Source organism: Gymnoscopelus braueri, assembly GCF_963280865.1.
Source record: "Gymnoscopelus braueri genome assembly, chromosome: 1".
NCBI lineage: Eukaryota > Metazoa > Chordata > Actinopteri > Myctophiformes > Myctophidae > Gymnoscopelus > Gymnoscopelus braueri.
The window spans coordinates 45,321,334-45,337,345 of NC_137603.1; the positions used below are offsets into that span (position 1 = coordinate 45,321,334).

A 16,012-nucleotide genomic window follows, 5' to 3' on the forward strand; every position below is an offset into this window, starting at 1 on the left:
ATGAGCATGGCTGTGCTTCATAGACATTGTGCAAGACAATGTGCATGTTGAAGCAAGACTGACTTCCCATTTATTGAACTTACTTATATATATTTATATAATACTTTAGCCAATTACTGTTTGACCAGCTTCAAAAGCAGTTCTACAGCTTCTACTGGAGTTAATCAAGCCCCCTGCTCAGAGGACCAAGGGGCTGACACTGACATCAAAGCAGCATTGTCTGTCCCCTAACAGTCTGCAAATAATGAGAACACAACAGAGAGACAGCGGAATAGTAACTACTCTTGTTGTGTCTTTCCGTCGCCCACTGAAGCGTGATTTACAATGTTCCTTGTCATGCTCAGAGCCTGTATATTAAAACATGCCGTGTGTATCAAGCACCTAGTTAGTGTGTAAAGGACATTTTCATATTTCACTTTTTTTGGGGTGGTTGGGCATTTTAGTGCTAGACTTTTATTTCACTGTTATTTCTTTTCATGTACTTCAAAGGGAAGTTACAAAGAGAGTTCCCTCTCTTTCTCTGTCTCTGCAACAGCACACTGAGGGCTTAGTATTTACAATTATCTGAGAATCAATCTGTTTCACTCGCTGGTTCGCTGGACCATGTAAATCATTTCCTGGTATGATTACTCAGACTATCAGGAATAATGTCAATCAGTTAATTTATTTTTTTGCAATTATGAAAAGTTGAAAGTTGTCTCTGAGTAATTTTACCATTTTAATAGTTTTTTGTTTTCTTTCTGTTAACCTAAGATGTGGTTATAGGGTCTAAGGCAAAGAAATTGTTGCATAACAAAATAGCCTACCAAGAAAGTACATAGATTTAAGGCCAAGAAAAACTGTTGTTGTCTCAGAAAAGCTCAAAAATCATTTTGGTAGCTTTTGCAGTATATGGATTGCCCGCTGCTGAAACATCCATTTACTCTGTAAAAATTACAGCCTTTTTTTGCCCCTCGATATCAATTTGAGATGATTTAAAATGGACATCAATTACCAAAATGGCTTCACTGCCTGCCGGATGTGGTGAATGGTCAATTTCACCTGCCTATACTGACACCCTCTTAATGACTCCCTATTATTCAGCATGGGGGTGACATGAGTTGAAGCTACAGAAGTGCTGTGGAATTCAGTATCATACAGTCTGACTGGTCTTCAAACCGAGAAGCCTATGGAAATCACCTTACAACTACACACAAACACACAAACACACACAACACACAAACACACAAACACACAAACAAAAAAAACTGAAAATACTAATCATGTGTTTTCTATATTCCCTTGACCTTAAAGTCCACCCGATGAGCTCTGGAACTGTCAGCAGCTTTGACAGAGACAACTGGGTATGATGCATATTAACATGCAGACAGCGTTTTGTCTGGGACTTTTCAAACTCTCTGGGGGGAGAAAGTATGCCGCTAATAAAAAGATACATTAAGCCTGTAGGAAATGCCTTGTGAATGTGAAAATGCAATGAGAAACAGAGACAATTTAAAGCTGCAATCCGGAACTTAATCAAACAATCTGTGGACTAGAGTATGTTAGAGTATATTAATACAATATAACTAGTATGTCATCTACAGTGGCTGGAGGTGGTCTTCCTATTCTTCCATTGAGAAATGTAGATACCTACTGGTTGGCAAATATTACTGACTGAAGCCCATAAGAGCTATATCTCCCCAGCCAAGCAGGGGTTGCATCTTGGATGAGTGGTTGAAATTTGATATCTCATGCGGGAGACCAGGATTAAGAATGTTACATAAAAGTTAAGGATTGCAGCTTTAAAATATTCTTCACTGTTTCAAAAAGACGTGATTCAAATGCTAACCATTGGCACACCCAGACATCAGAGGAATGCCTTTAACTTTAGATAAGATTAAAATATTAATGGAAATGACCACACATTGTTGTCAAAAGAGATGATGATTGATAAGTGTAACATAATGAAATAATGGATGTCAAAAGACTTCAGCACAGCGTGGTTTGAGCTGCATTTCATACAGACACTCAGACAACTGCCAGCCGTGTGACAATAGGTGACCTCTACTCTAACTGTGACACATCACTTCCATCATGTCCTATGGAGAACTTGTATCTTGAAATTTAAAGGACCTTGTGGCATATTTAGCCCACTGACTACAACTCACAATATACTTGACATGACTGCCAACCATTTTAAAAAGCATACCGTGGTTAGTTTGATTTTAGTGGAAGCCACTGGATTCTATTCTATATTTGTTCATTACGAAAGAGGTCCCGCACACTGTCTGGAACTTGCAAAAAATAATCTCTTTAGTTAATCGACGTTTCGGTCGTTAGACCTTCATCAGGACAAACGTGTTTGTCCTTCTCTTAGAAGATGCATCATGATCTTGGAAACCAACCACTGCCTTCTATGATAGGTCAAAGAAGCATGCACCAAAACAGCCAAAAACAGCAGGACACAGGTTAGGTGCATAGAGGTTGCGCTACCTTTTGCGCAAGTCAGCGGTGAGGTTCTTCTTGTTGGCAGTTCCATCCATTTGCAGGGTCTTTTCAAGGGAGTGGGATGCATCCCGGATGGGCAGGGGCAGCACCAGGGTATCCTGAGTGACAGGCAGGGTCTCCGCATCCCCTCCCTGCCGGCCTAGGTGCTGCTTGGCATAGTCAAAGCCCTGGACTGGCTGAGGAAGTGAAGTGGTGGGTGGTGGTATAGGGTTTTTGGGTGAGAGGAAAAAGAGATAAAAGTCTTAAAATCTACTAAATAACTAAATATCTGAATATTATGACCAGGAGAATTTGCTTGTTCCCATGCTCACAGGAAATTGAAGCAGACAGGCAGGCAGGAACACGGAGATAAAGGCAGCACAGCCTGTCATACAGCATACTGTCACCTAGACAGACACCTCGAAATAACTCACGTATGCGGCTCGTATATGAGATGTCCAAATGAATAGGTAACATGAGTGAGATTAATGTTCTAAAGCTGTGTCTTGATAGTGTTACGCACTTCACTTCCGCCTAGCCTGTGTCTGTGTCTGTATATCCTGACATGTCTATGTGTATGTGTGTGGGCTCCCCCCCCGGAGTTACTTCATCCATGTATCCTTTTCTGCCTACACACCTGCTGTTTACCAGCTCATCATCACCATGCAGTATTTAACCCATTCAATCCAGGAACGCATCTCTGTCATTTTAGATTTCTTTGGCTATTCAAAAATAGCAGATATACAAGCTCATAGCGAAAATGTGTGTAAATCTTTGAATATTTAAAAAACATTTGTAACTCAAATCTTTGCTTCTGGGGGTCCCTGTTTACTAACGTTCGCTTTAAAAAATATATACTCAAAGATTTGCACAAACTTTCAAGATCTTTAAGAAAAAAAGGCTTGCCTATTTACCCTGCCTGCCCCGCTAGCCTGCCCTGCTTGTCCTCCTGTTCTGCCATTTCCCCTTCTTCCTTCTGCTTTATTCAAACCCCGTTCATATTTAATGTGTCTCTGTGTTTTGTGCTTGGGTTCATGGATCTGACCGCAACAGATAGATGGTTTGGTTTCCAAACTCAACATGTTCAATAAATAACTAACCGTGGGCGGAAGAGAGATGAGATTCATAGCCACCTGTGTGTGAGTGCGTGTGTGCGTGCGTGCGTGCGTGCGTGCGTGCGTGCGTGCGTGCGTGCGTGCGTGCGTGCGTGCGTGCGTGCGTGCGTGCGTGCGTGCGTGCGTGCGTGCGTGCGTGCGTGCGTGCGTCCCACAGCAGACCGGTAGTCCAACTGCTTCCTAACTTGGCACAAATATCGTTCATGGGTCTGGCTTTAGGGTAGGCTTATTCAGGTAGAAAGGAATCAAATGCATATTATTTCTAGTTCTAATACACACACACACACACACACACACACACACACACACACACACACACACACACACACACACACACACACACACACACACACACACACACACACACACACACACACACACACACACACACACACACACACTTAACGTAAAAGATTCAGCAGTGCTCTCTTCACAGTGTCATAAATTGTCAGTCACACATCACTGCCTCAATGTATCCAAGCCACAGCTAAATCAATATATGATATTCCCCTGGCTCTTTCTACGTACAGTATAATAGGCCTACACACACACAAGCACACACAGAGGAAATTTTCACAGTTAAAAGTCATAGGTGATTTACAGAGTGTGATTCCATGGTAAAAGTGTTACATCTAAAGATAAATTGTTCTAGGAAATCATGTATTGGAAATAATCCAAGCACCATCACAGACATTTTGAACTTAGAATAGACACATAACTGGTGTAGAATAGACACATAACCTGCGCACATAACTGGTGCGCAGGTGCGCATGCGCACCCAAAATAAATAATGCGCGGCACATCAGACGACGTGAGGCGCTTTTGCGTACCAACAGCTGGGACAGGAATTTCCAAGCTTTTATTTTTTAGCAAAACAAAAAAATAAAAGCCTGGAGATCGAGGCTAGGAATTTACTTCCTGAAGCCACACTCACACAATCACGCTAAAGCACGCGTCGGCCCCATGTACAGCCATTAGTTGCAGGGGGAGGGGACGCATGCTGCACGTGATTGTGTGAGTGTTGCCTCGCATCTTGACACACAGACACGCTGCGACTCTAACATAGCCAGCAGCGGCTATGTTAGAGGCACTCGTCACCGATGATGAACGCACCGTGATGGTGCAAAATATGCCGTGAATGTCCCAATCTGGCGGATAAAAGCAGCGCAGCACAGGGCACCAACCTTGGGGGGTTCACCAACCGGCGTAAAAAAAAAAACGGAGAAAAACGCCGGAATTTGGAAGCAGAGCGTCCTTTTTTCTTGCACCCCCCACTGACAAAACTGTCCCGGGGGGCACCGTGCTGAATCCCCCGTTGACAAAACGGCGCGGGGGGGGGGACATTTATTTGGTGAGCACCAAGTCACATCTCCAGGTGCTCTTCTGAGTAATAGACCTAAAAAGTTATGTGCACCCCTGATAATCAGGCAATTTTGTGCTGGGACCTTGCTACATTTGCATAAGTGTAGGCCTAATATCATGATGGCACTGGTAGATGACTGGTAGATGCCTGAACCTCCAAGTACAATATCTCTCCTGCCCCCAAAAAAGTCACTTTCTCACAGGACTCCTGAGATCGAATTGAACATAAATGTAGCATTAAAGTTGGTTGACCGGAGTCCCTCAGGCTGTATACTAGTGTATTTTCTGTTTTAGCCCTACAATAAATATCTTCACTGAAAACAGAGGATCTATTTTCTGCGAGAGTTTTCCCCAGAATTCAGATGCTGTGATTTAAGTAGTTAAAGTTATATCCATGGGAAAGATTAATGGGGTATCACTAGATCTAGTTCAGTTGGCGTTGCTTGTCCCAATTTTAAATGAGACTAACACCTAACCTTGTTCCTTCAGTAGATAACACACATACATGCATAACAGTTATACTGATATGCATATACAACAATATACTGTACATAAAACCACTCATTAATCGTGTGTCTCCTTTAGTTGTGGTTGCTGCACTACATTTGCGCATACATAGAATTTGTCCTCTACAATAATCTATCCCAACTATTAGGAGCAGTGGCTGCCATTAACACAGCACCAGCGGAGCTGTTAGGGGTTAAAAGTGTCTTTGCTCAGGGACAAGTTCGACACATGGACTGACCGGGCCAGTGGGCGACCGAGCGACCTTCTGATTCCCAGGTGGCCTGTCTTCTCACTTAGCTACGGCCACCCACAAACAAAAATACCCACGCACACACGCACGCATGCACGCACGCACGCACGCACACAGCCACACTCTAGAACAGTCAGGTTCAATAGGGCACGTCATCGCTGAATTAAACCATCTCAAACACACAATCCTATTAGCATGTACAATATGTCTCCATAGAACAACCTTCAGATAAAGGAGGTTTGCAATAAGTTGATTAGATAGGCATATTGATCCTAGAGAGCTCAGTGTATACACATCTAGAGGATTATAGACCTGCACGATAGCAGCATGCACACATGAGGGAATTTACTGTAGTCAAAGCAAGTAAAGTAGGTGGAGTATAATCTATAGTATACTGCATTGCTTCACATACGACCCATATGGGTGGAGAATTAATAATTGGCCTCATTGATCTGTGTTCTGAAATGCCTGATATGCATTCTATGAAATGCCCTGTGTATTTCTTTTTTCTTTTTTTGCAACCTTTGCTAAATCTGTGAAGCTCTCTACAGAGTATAGAGTGTATAGGGCTTATAGTCGATTAATGTCTACTAAGACTTTGTCCCCCCCCCAGGGATCCTTGAGGGGGTTCCAGGGGGACCTCAGCAAAATGATGTTTTCACGCTATTCACAAACAGCCGATCCACAGGCTCACAATGCATCATATTGCGGCGCGTTGTGAGCTTGTAGATCTACTATTCAAAAAAATTACAAGTGTTCTCTTCTCTCATGGGGGTCCCTGTCACAAAATATATTCAAATGGGGGTCCGCAGCCAGGGGTCCTTGACATGAAAATGTTTGAGAACCACTGGCATAGAGAATAAACTCATCATCATGGCCGGCATGCCAGTCAAACCCCAGCGCTGGTGCCCTGGATGAGGCCACAAGCGTAACTGACGGATTTGTAGTGACAGGAGACACAAAGAACATCAGATACCTGGTGGTAATATCCCACGTCCCGTCGATACGCCATCTGAAAAACAAGAGGAACCGTGTCAAAGAGGCATGTCATATAATATCATCCATTTCTCTCTCCTGTCAACCTTGCTGTAAAAAGGTGTATTTACACTGTAAAATCCTGAGTGTTCATTTAACTCTGAGAGTGTACAAATGAAAGATATTTGTACACTCACAGAATTACAAATTGATAAATGACCACAGAGAATTTTACCGCTGTGCGTGCGTGCGTTTGTGCGTGTCGTGTGTGCGTGTCGTGTGTGAGTGAGTACCTTGGCACGAGGATTAAGGTTGCCAATGGCATCAGCTTTGAAGTCATTCTTATTCTTCCTGCACAGCACAGCTGTGATGATGATGATGATGAGGGTGACAACAGCGATGGGGCACAACACCGCAGCAATGATCCACAGATTGTTAGGGGGGTTCTTGACCACAGCTGAGAGCAGAAAAACAACCCAGGAAGCATTAGATCAATGTGTGTGTGTGTGTGTGTGTGTGTGTGTGTGTGTGTGTGTGTGTGTGTGTGTGTGTGTGTGTGTGTGTGTGTGTGTGCGTGTGCGTGTGCGTGTGCGACGTGTGCGTGTGCGTGCGTGTGTGTACAGTATGTATGCGTGTGCGACGTGTGCGTGTGTGTGTGTGCACTTGCGTGCGCTTGCGTGCGTGTGTATTTATGTCTCACACTCCAACTCCATACTGTATGCATTTCTTATTTTATTTTATGAGGTTTCAGCCATCTGGTTTTCTTCAAGATCAGAAAGTAGAATAAAAAATCAGGCAGTACTAGGCTTAGGCTATATAAACCGCAACAATACACCTGATGGTGATTGCTCAATCATGGGAAACAGGATTTTAACATTCATAATTTAGAGATTCATTGAAAGTACAATGTGAATCCTGAAAGACACTGATGCATCAGTTACAACCACTCTACCAGTGCATAAGAGGCAACCTGATATACAATGTGACTGATTAAGCTATTGTGGTGACAATCTACTACTAAGAGAATGCAATACACTATCTCTCCATCTATATACTCTTTCTCTCTCTCTCTCTTTCTCTCTCTCTCACATGCACGCACGCACGGCACAGCACGCACGCACACACACACACACGCACACACACACGCATGGCACGGCACGGCACGCACGCGCGCACAGCACGCACGTACGGCACGCACGTACGGCACGCACGTACGGCACGCACGCACGGCACGCACGCACAGCACGCATGCACAGCACGCACGCACGCACGCACGCACCGAGCAAAGAACAGCACTGCAGTTCAAATAAACCATGTCCCACCTGGATCATTTCAGAGATTCTTTTTAAACAGTTATTATCTTACTTACATCTTAGTTATATCTTTTTTTCTACGCCCAGCAGCAGTCATGTTATTCTTGTCTGTGTGCTAGTCTGTCTTTCTCCCTGCTTGCCTACTAGTCAGCTGATGGAAGGCAGTGGGCTATTCTTACGTTCTGCTTGCAGCTGGACAAAATATCCCAGAGTGAGAGCCATGGTCTGAGAATCCACTGTGTTTAGGACCTTGGCAGCGGATGTGCCTGGCAGCGGAACACCAATTTGTTGGACGTAGTAGGTCATCTCTGCTGGGTTCTTCAACCCTGCTACCCTCCTGATGCTCACCATCTGATTGGAACAAAACAGGTTAACCAATGGTTGACAGAGTGTGGCTTAAATTATTGTTATACTGATTCAATTTCAGCCAAGAACAAGGTCAAACGGGAATGCAGGATGATAGCCACTTTATTTTCACTTTCACTTGAAAGAAAATGCTTAAAATACTACCGTGGAGAGAATAAACTACTTTGCAGATATTTGCTGAATATCCAACCTTTGGTTTGTTTTGAAGAGCAGTTAGCAGATAAGCTAAAGAAAATCTCCCCAATTATTTAGGAATTGGCACTGATGTGCATGCATATATGCAGAAATTTGTGTCTAAGTGTGTGCCTTTACTGGCTTCGTTTTTGACCATGAACTATTATGCACATAAATTATATAAATGATCGAAATCTGTCTGGACTACTGACAAATGAACTCACACCGAATGATTCTGCCAACTTAAAACACAGCTACTGTATGTAGCTACTGTAAAAAATAGTTTTAGTCTTAGCCTTAAATAGATACTTTGCACCATTTGTACCTCTGTTTTTATATTTATGCTTTGTTTTCCCTGTGTAATGTAATGTAGCGTACTCTATTATCTGCTTGTTTTAATTTTTGGGGGTGTTAATTAGCATCTTTGCAATTTACCTTGCATTGAAATGTATTGTTCATTAATATGAAGTGTCCCGTTTAAATAAACAAATAAAGTAAAGTAAACAGGGATACACTATATCAGCGGTCTTCAACAGGGGGTCCGGGACTCCTATGGAGTCCTCCAAATCTTTGTGTGATAGGAACAGTTTTTTACATTAACCACTTCAACCGTAGCATCCCTATTCTGAGGGGAACATTAGCCGAAAATAGCAGATCTACAAGCTCACAACGCCTCGCAGGTGAGCTTGTAGATCGGCTATTTTCGGCAAAGAGGTTTGGTGTAGTGGGGAAAAAAGAGCATACCAAGTACACGTTTTCTAAGTATTGAGGGTTTAACTGGTTAACCGAAAATACACATTAACATGAATCTAGTCTATGAAGTCTATGAAGCTATCTATGAAATCAATGAAAACGTTTAATTTGATACAATATGTGGCGGTGGGGGTCCCTGCTTCATCTCTCTCTCTCTCAGCTAAGGGGTCTAGGCCCGAAAAAGACCCCTGCACCATATAGTATGTTGGAGGATGAGTGCTCATTCATCCACGGACACATCCAGTCCCCCACCTGGACGGTGTAGCTGCCCACGGTAGTGGCTCTCCTGAAGCGAGTGCCCTGTTGGCCTGCCACCACGAACAGCTCTGCCAGCCGCTGCTCCATTAGACTGGCAAAGCTCTGATAGTGTCCCTCTAAACTGGAGTTATCCACATCCTGGATCACTGCCAACCAAGGGAGGGAGATGACAAAAGAGGTATACGGTAAAAATGGGTGGACAGAGAGAGAGAGAGAGAGAGAGAGTAAGTAAGACGAATGTGTGGGGGAAACAGATGGGGTTCAAAGAAAGAGGAGGATGGAGAATAAAGAAAGTTGGAATTAAGAAATGAAAGCTCAAAGTCAGCAGGTCAAATGTTTGAGGAGGTGATAGATGGGTAAGGACTTATCTACCCACCTGGTAAATAAAGAATAAAGTCACATTGTGCATTTTATCTAGGATGATGTGCAGGGGTAATAAAGCAGCCTGAAAGTTAGAAGTTAAATTAAAGTTTGCCTGAAGGTTAGAATTTAGGTTAAAGGTTACAAGGTCAGGTTAAAGGTAGCCCACAGGTCAGAGGGGCCATGGTAAAAGTTTCTATAATAATAATCTTCTCTTATGGGATCCCTGGCACAACATATTTTCAAATGGGGGTCAGTGAACAGATACATATCAATTTGGGGATCCATGACATGAAAATGTTTGAGAACCACTGGTCTAAAGGTTAGGGAGGTCATGGTAGTCTGATGGAAGTTCAAATCACCAAGAGAACAAGCTGAAAATGCACGGTCAGGGGAGCTGGACAGGCCTCTCCTCCCTCTCAAACACTACAATTAAAGGGCCTTAGTTAGAGGAAAGCAAAGCCTTTATTCTGGAGCTACATCATTAATAACAGGAGGCTTTATGAACCTGTGGGAATTCCCGTGTGGCTATTTCTATGGGTACTTTTTCTCAGATAAAAGGTCTTGGCAGTTCGTGCAGGTAATGTAGCAATAGTTATATTGTTATATAGTTATATAATAATTTGAATGTACTGTGAAAGCAAACGTATCAGTGATTCCACAAAGTCTCTCACAGATTAGTCTTGGTTGTCTAACTTTGGGAAATAATTGTTCACGTTCAAAGATCGCAGGAATAGCTTTTAAATTTGCATATAAATGCAACAAAATTGCTCCCTTCAGAAGAGGCTGTACTAGAAACAAGAAGTGAAACAATTGCACTCCTACCTACCTGTGATAACCCAGAAGTCTCTGGTAGCAATCGAGGTGTTTAGATTGTGGTACTCCAGTGCTGCATGTAAAAAGAACAGTGGCAATTATTCGTACTGCCTCTCAATTAAAAATATCAATCAATTCAATTGGAATGAAACGCAATTTCAACATTTACTTGTCCCTTTAGACAGGTCTAATTGTATCAATAAACATTCAGTCTTCTTTTCTAACATCCCTCTATCTAAGATGTTTAGCTTAATAAACCCACTGGCAGGGATATTGCAACAAAACAAAAGCTTAATTGAGTGAATCAATCAATGAGCTTTTCCATCATTGTCAAAGGATAAAATGTACATCTTAATAGGTATCACCCGTTGGCCTCTGGCATCTTTTCTGTTTTCTACTGTAACTTTGTTACAGCAGAGTTGTTGATATTCACAAATTTAGATTTGATTCTCCCATTAACACAAACACCACATTTTAAATAAAAAATATAATGGTCCTTCAATCTTTGCCCTTTGTCAACTCTAGACAAAGTTGTTGTCAATTTGGTCCAGAGCAATAAAATGACATTTTGTGTACAGAGGACTATTTTTACAACTTCACACATTTTCTATTTGAAAAACCTGTTTTCATACTCATTATCACAGTGTTTCAGGTGGATGCAGAAACAACAAGTCGAGCTTCCAGCTGCCGAGGCTCTCAGTCTCGCTATGGTCCTTTAGTTCTCTTATGTCTATTTCCTGCCTGATTAACTTTTTGTGCTGGTGCAGTGTTAGGTGGGAGGGGGTGTTGTATCACAGGAAAGCATAATCGCTGCTGAAATGTACACGCTGGCAGGACGAGGAAGAGGGGAGGGGGAGAGAGAGAGAGAGAGAGAGAGAGAGAGAGAGAGAGAGATTTGATTTGGAAAGTTGGTCAAGGAGGAAAGAGGAACAGTAAGGGCTTGTTAATGGCTAGGTCCGCAGGCGCTGTCAGCAGAATCAGTTTTACACTGTCCAATACTTCCAGCCATGTAGAATCCTAATCTGCAATGAGGTTTCACATAAAACCCTACTGCGCTGCTGGAGAGCTTGAGGGGATACAAGCCAGCTCATTCTGCAACAACCAGAAGAGATGTTTGCAAGAGAGAGGGAAATGTCTATCAATTCATGAGCCCCCTATTATAAAACTACATACATACTGTAGCTCATTATAATGTATATAATAATGTTCAATATATTATGTCAGAGTTAAAACTGGATTGTAGTATTAATATCAAACACAAATTCCCCTCTAGAAACAGCTTTTGTTTTGTCAAAAGAGCAGTTACCAGGGGAGATCTAAGAGCTGAAGAAAGCAGTCAGGACTCAGGTGGGGAGGTGGGTATTCAGTTTCAGCTTCAACCAGCTGATGGCTGCTCAGATGGTCATGATGAGCACTCAGGGGGAGCTGTTAGGGGTTAAGTGACTTGCTCAGATGCAATTCGACATGTAGACATGGGCGGGCCGGGAGGCAAAATGGTGACCTTCTGATTACGAGACGGCCTCTCTACTCACTATGGCCGCCCCCTACAGCAGCTTCAGAGTGGTGTGAGATTTCTTTCAGATCATGGCCCAAGGTGTTGTGAGAATTCCTCCCACAGTTAATTATTTACCGCAGTAATTGGCTTTGAAGTGAAGAGCCAGCCGGTGCCAACATATGCCAGCTCTCTCTCGCACCTATCATGAATAGTGTAATATGACTAATGGCAGGGGTACAAAACAAACTAACAATCTAACAGTTTCAGTTTCTTTCTGCTTTCTTGACCTCACTTGATTTAATTAGAAGTTAAAGTTTTATTTTTACTGTGTACAGTGTACACAGTACACACACAACGATACACGAGAGGCTGTGGTATATTATTCTAATATCACGGCTATGTTGCTGGCATGATGCAAAGACGCATTCACCCGCAATGTTAAACAAAATCTACATGACGCTAACCAAAACCTAGCATAGCAGTGTCAGTGATTTATCATGACTAGACCATACCCGGTGAAGTGCGCAGGCGAAAGTAGTTGCAAACGTGGGGTTATTGCGCGGCCCCCCCCCTCGCGGTCACCCCCCTCGCGGTCACCCCCCCCCCCCCCCATGGTCAACGGTGTGACATTGTGTGTAATGTAATGGTGGCAAAGCGTCCCCCACCTCCACCGCGGCCGGTCCCCCCCCCCCCCGCCCCCCGCCCACACACACACACACACACACACACACACACACACACACACACACACACACACACACACACAAACACACGTTCCGTCGCGTGAATTCAGATCAATTGCTCCAGCCAGTGAGGAGAACCGGGCACACAGTTTTGCTCTCACGACTTTCGCTCTCACGACGGTTACAGAGGTTTGTCAAATTATAGGAGGATTGTACAAAGGAGAACTTCAATGCATTCCAATTGGGAGCCCGAATTCAACAGTGTTATAAAGTACAATAAAAATTGTGTTACCAATATTATAAGTACATAAAAAGAAGGAGAAATGAAGGAGAAATGCATGCCAATGTGCGTGGTATATCAGAATAAATAAAGTGCAATGACGTGTGTAAGTATCCAGTAGTATACAGTAGCAGTCAAGTGTGAGGTTGTTAATATCAAGATCGGGACAGGGTGACATCAATTGTTCCCCTCTATGCTTTTTACTACGTCATGCTCTCTCTCTCTCTCTCTCTCTCTCTCTCTCTCTCTCTCTCTCTCTCTCTCTCTCTCTCTCTCTCTCTCTGTGTGTGTCTCTGTCTCTACCTCTCCCCTGTCTATCCATCTTCCATCTACAATTCTTTCTTAAATGCTGTAGCACCAAAAGATGTTCCCCTGTGATTATGAGCCAAAGAACCACTTGCAGTGCTATTTAGCACCATTGTGTGAATTCTCCTCAGCTGATGGGTAATTTATCTTCCTAACTTATTTCATTCACAGTACAAATGGGCATTAACTTTAGACTCATTACCAGAGATACTTTTCATCTTGAGACAAATGTTGTACAATGTAAATTAAACAAAATCAGCCATCTGCCTGCCTCTTACTTGTACGTAATGAAGCTGAGATGTTACAAATGTAGAGCACTTGTTTGAGCATGACCTTGGTTGGCTCTGAACTCCACGACACATCATCCTAGTTGCCCTTGGGGAGGTCAGAGCTGACCTATGAGCCACATTGGGGGAGGGAGGATGACTGCAGGAGGTGGAGAGTGTATGGAATGTATGCCCAATGACGTGAAACTATACGCATTTAAACTACGCCATTGTTTTACGATGTCAACATTTTGCTGAGAAATAAACAGAAGACATAGGGAATTTTTGCCACACTATAGCCTCCCTGCTTGGCACACAGCGTCAAGGGTTGGATTGGAGCTAATTCCCTGCGCTACGCTATATAGTAGTGTCATGTCCAGGGGGTATAGTTGCACATCATGGCCAGGAGATGTACTTGTACATCAAGCCACCTCACGCTACAGAAACAGTACATACTTACCTATGAGCCACATGGCTACTTATGTTATTGATCTCCTCACCTCAAAACAATAAATATCCCATTTGGGATTTGGGCAGAAAATTGGCAATGTTTTCCTTTAAAGCCTCATTTATATTCCATAGTGTTCCAACAGTGTCACTTGCCAAAAAGAGCCAATTAGACGATGGAGTAAAAATGTCTTATACGATACTGTAAACTTCAGAAAGGAACCACTGTCTCAGGGTCTTGCTTTATCTCCCCCTACAGCACATTGTGTATTTCATTTAATACTGGTCAAGCAAACATACAACTGGGAGTCAACTGGGAGTGCCATTTAGATTCCTGCTGATTCCCTGTCACTCCTCATTTGTCATTCCATTCGTATGGCAGAATTGCAAGAAGCGGCTCGTTAAACTGAGTACAGCACAATATGCCTTCATAGGAGGGTAAGACGAAAGGCAAGGGCTCAGCTATTATACCTTTGAATCAAATGTTTTCCAGTCACTCCGCCATTAAAACAACAGCTGTGCTGAAGGCAGAACGACAGTCATGAACATGTCATTACTCAAAGGCTGGGAGCCGTCACTCATCCTTACTGCTTACGTTTTCTTGTTGGTTTCATTTCTCCAGTATGTCAGTGGCCCTTCATGTAGAGTTCAGTCTGTCAAATGTTTTCCATTTGACAGACTGAAATTAGGAAACTGGAGTTTCTACCCTTTTAACCTTTGCACTAAACAGAAAAATTCAGAGTCAACCAAACTCTAACTATCAGTCAGTCATCAATGAAACAAGTAACTTACGCTCAGCAATGATGAGTGGGGGGTAGAAGAGGAAGTAGCCAACCAGTTCAGCTGTCAGCTGACCCAGCAGGTTGGAGGCAGTGGTACCATTAAGGTAGACAGTCCCATTCCTCACAGTGTACACTAAGGACACAGCAGGAGAGCCCACCACCTGGGAGACACTCAGCATCTAGGAGGCAACACAAAGCACACATGCCCAGATTTGGAATGTACGATGTAGAATCATGAGTTAAATACTGTATAATTCTATTTAACTAAGAGAGTGTACAAATTGAATCAAATGGCCCCGGATGTTCAGAAAATAAACTGCCAAGAAGCAGTTGCAATTTACGGTAGGTTTAATGTAAGCTACTACATGTTAATCTGGCAGCTCATTAATACAAACATGATCTCCCCAAGCTACTATCAGTTCACATCTGAGAAGCAGCTTTAATTTAAAAAGGCAAACATGTAACTACAAAGGGATGATGATAATTACGCACAAATTGCACACAGCTTGCTTCCTGCTACTTTACTTTATGCAAAACTTCCTAAATTACTGGTAATGTTTCTGAGACAGGATGCAAAACAGTATGTGAGATATCAATTAAATTGAGTTATAAACAAATTACTTTAGACCCTGTAGATATATTTGTATCCGTATTTTCACCGCTGGAACTTGAGTAACATTGACCAAAAAAAATATTAAATTCCTTGTCCAATACAGTAGAATGTTTCAACATTACCTCATAGAGTAAAGATCCTTTTAAATGTAATATTTGGAACCTGTTTCAGGACAAAAATACAGTAACATCTTTTTCTTTTATCCTTCAAAGTGCCGTGAGACAAAAGCATTGCACAATTCAACCCTGGCAATGTGTTGACTGTACTGTTTATAAACTTTTTAATAAAGAATTCAATCAATCAATCAATCAATCAATTCTACTACAGACGTTTTTTTTTAATATATTAACCCTATAGAGACCCTAAAGGAGGTGGGGTGATGCAGTTAATGCCTACACACAGTGCTAAGAGTGAAAGAGCAGCAC

At 42.7% G+C, this 16,012-nt stretch overlaps 1 protein-coding gene across 1 annotated transcript in view; it reads right to left on the minus strand.

Annotated features, from left to right (window-relative positions):
- kiaa1549lb (KIAA1549-like b) overlaps nucleotides 1-16,012 on the minus strand; it is a gene marked incomplete at both ends in the record, with an annotated part of 93,308 nt that overhangs the window by 18,385 nt on the left and 58,911 nt on the right. The window contains 7 exons of the mRNA XM_080433359.1: nucleotides 2,473-2,663; nucleotides 6,677-6,712; nucleotides 6,969-7,132; nucleotides 8,168-8,339; nucleotides 9,534-9,685; nucleotides 10,729-10,788; nucleotides 14,985-15,153. Coding sequence (XP_080289485.1) covers nucleotides 2,473-2,663; nucleotides 6,677-6,712; nucleotides 6,969-7,132; nucleotides 8,168-8,339; nucleotides 9,534-9,685; nucleotides 10,729-10,788; nucleotides 14,985-15,153 — 944 coding nt within the window. The remainder of the gene's footprint in view (nucleotides 1-2,472; nucleotides 2,664-6,676; nucleotides 6,713-6,968; nucleotides 7,133-8,167; nucleotides 8,340-9,533; nucleotides 9,686-10,728; nucleotides 10,789-14,984; nucleotides 15,154-16,012) is intronic.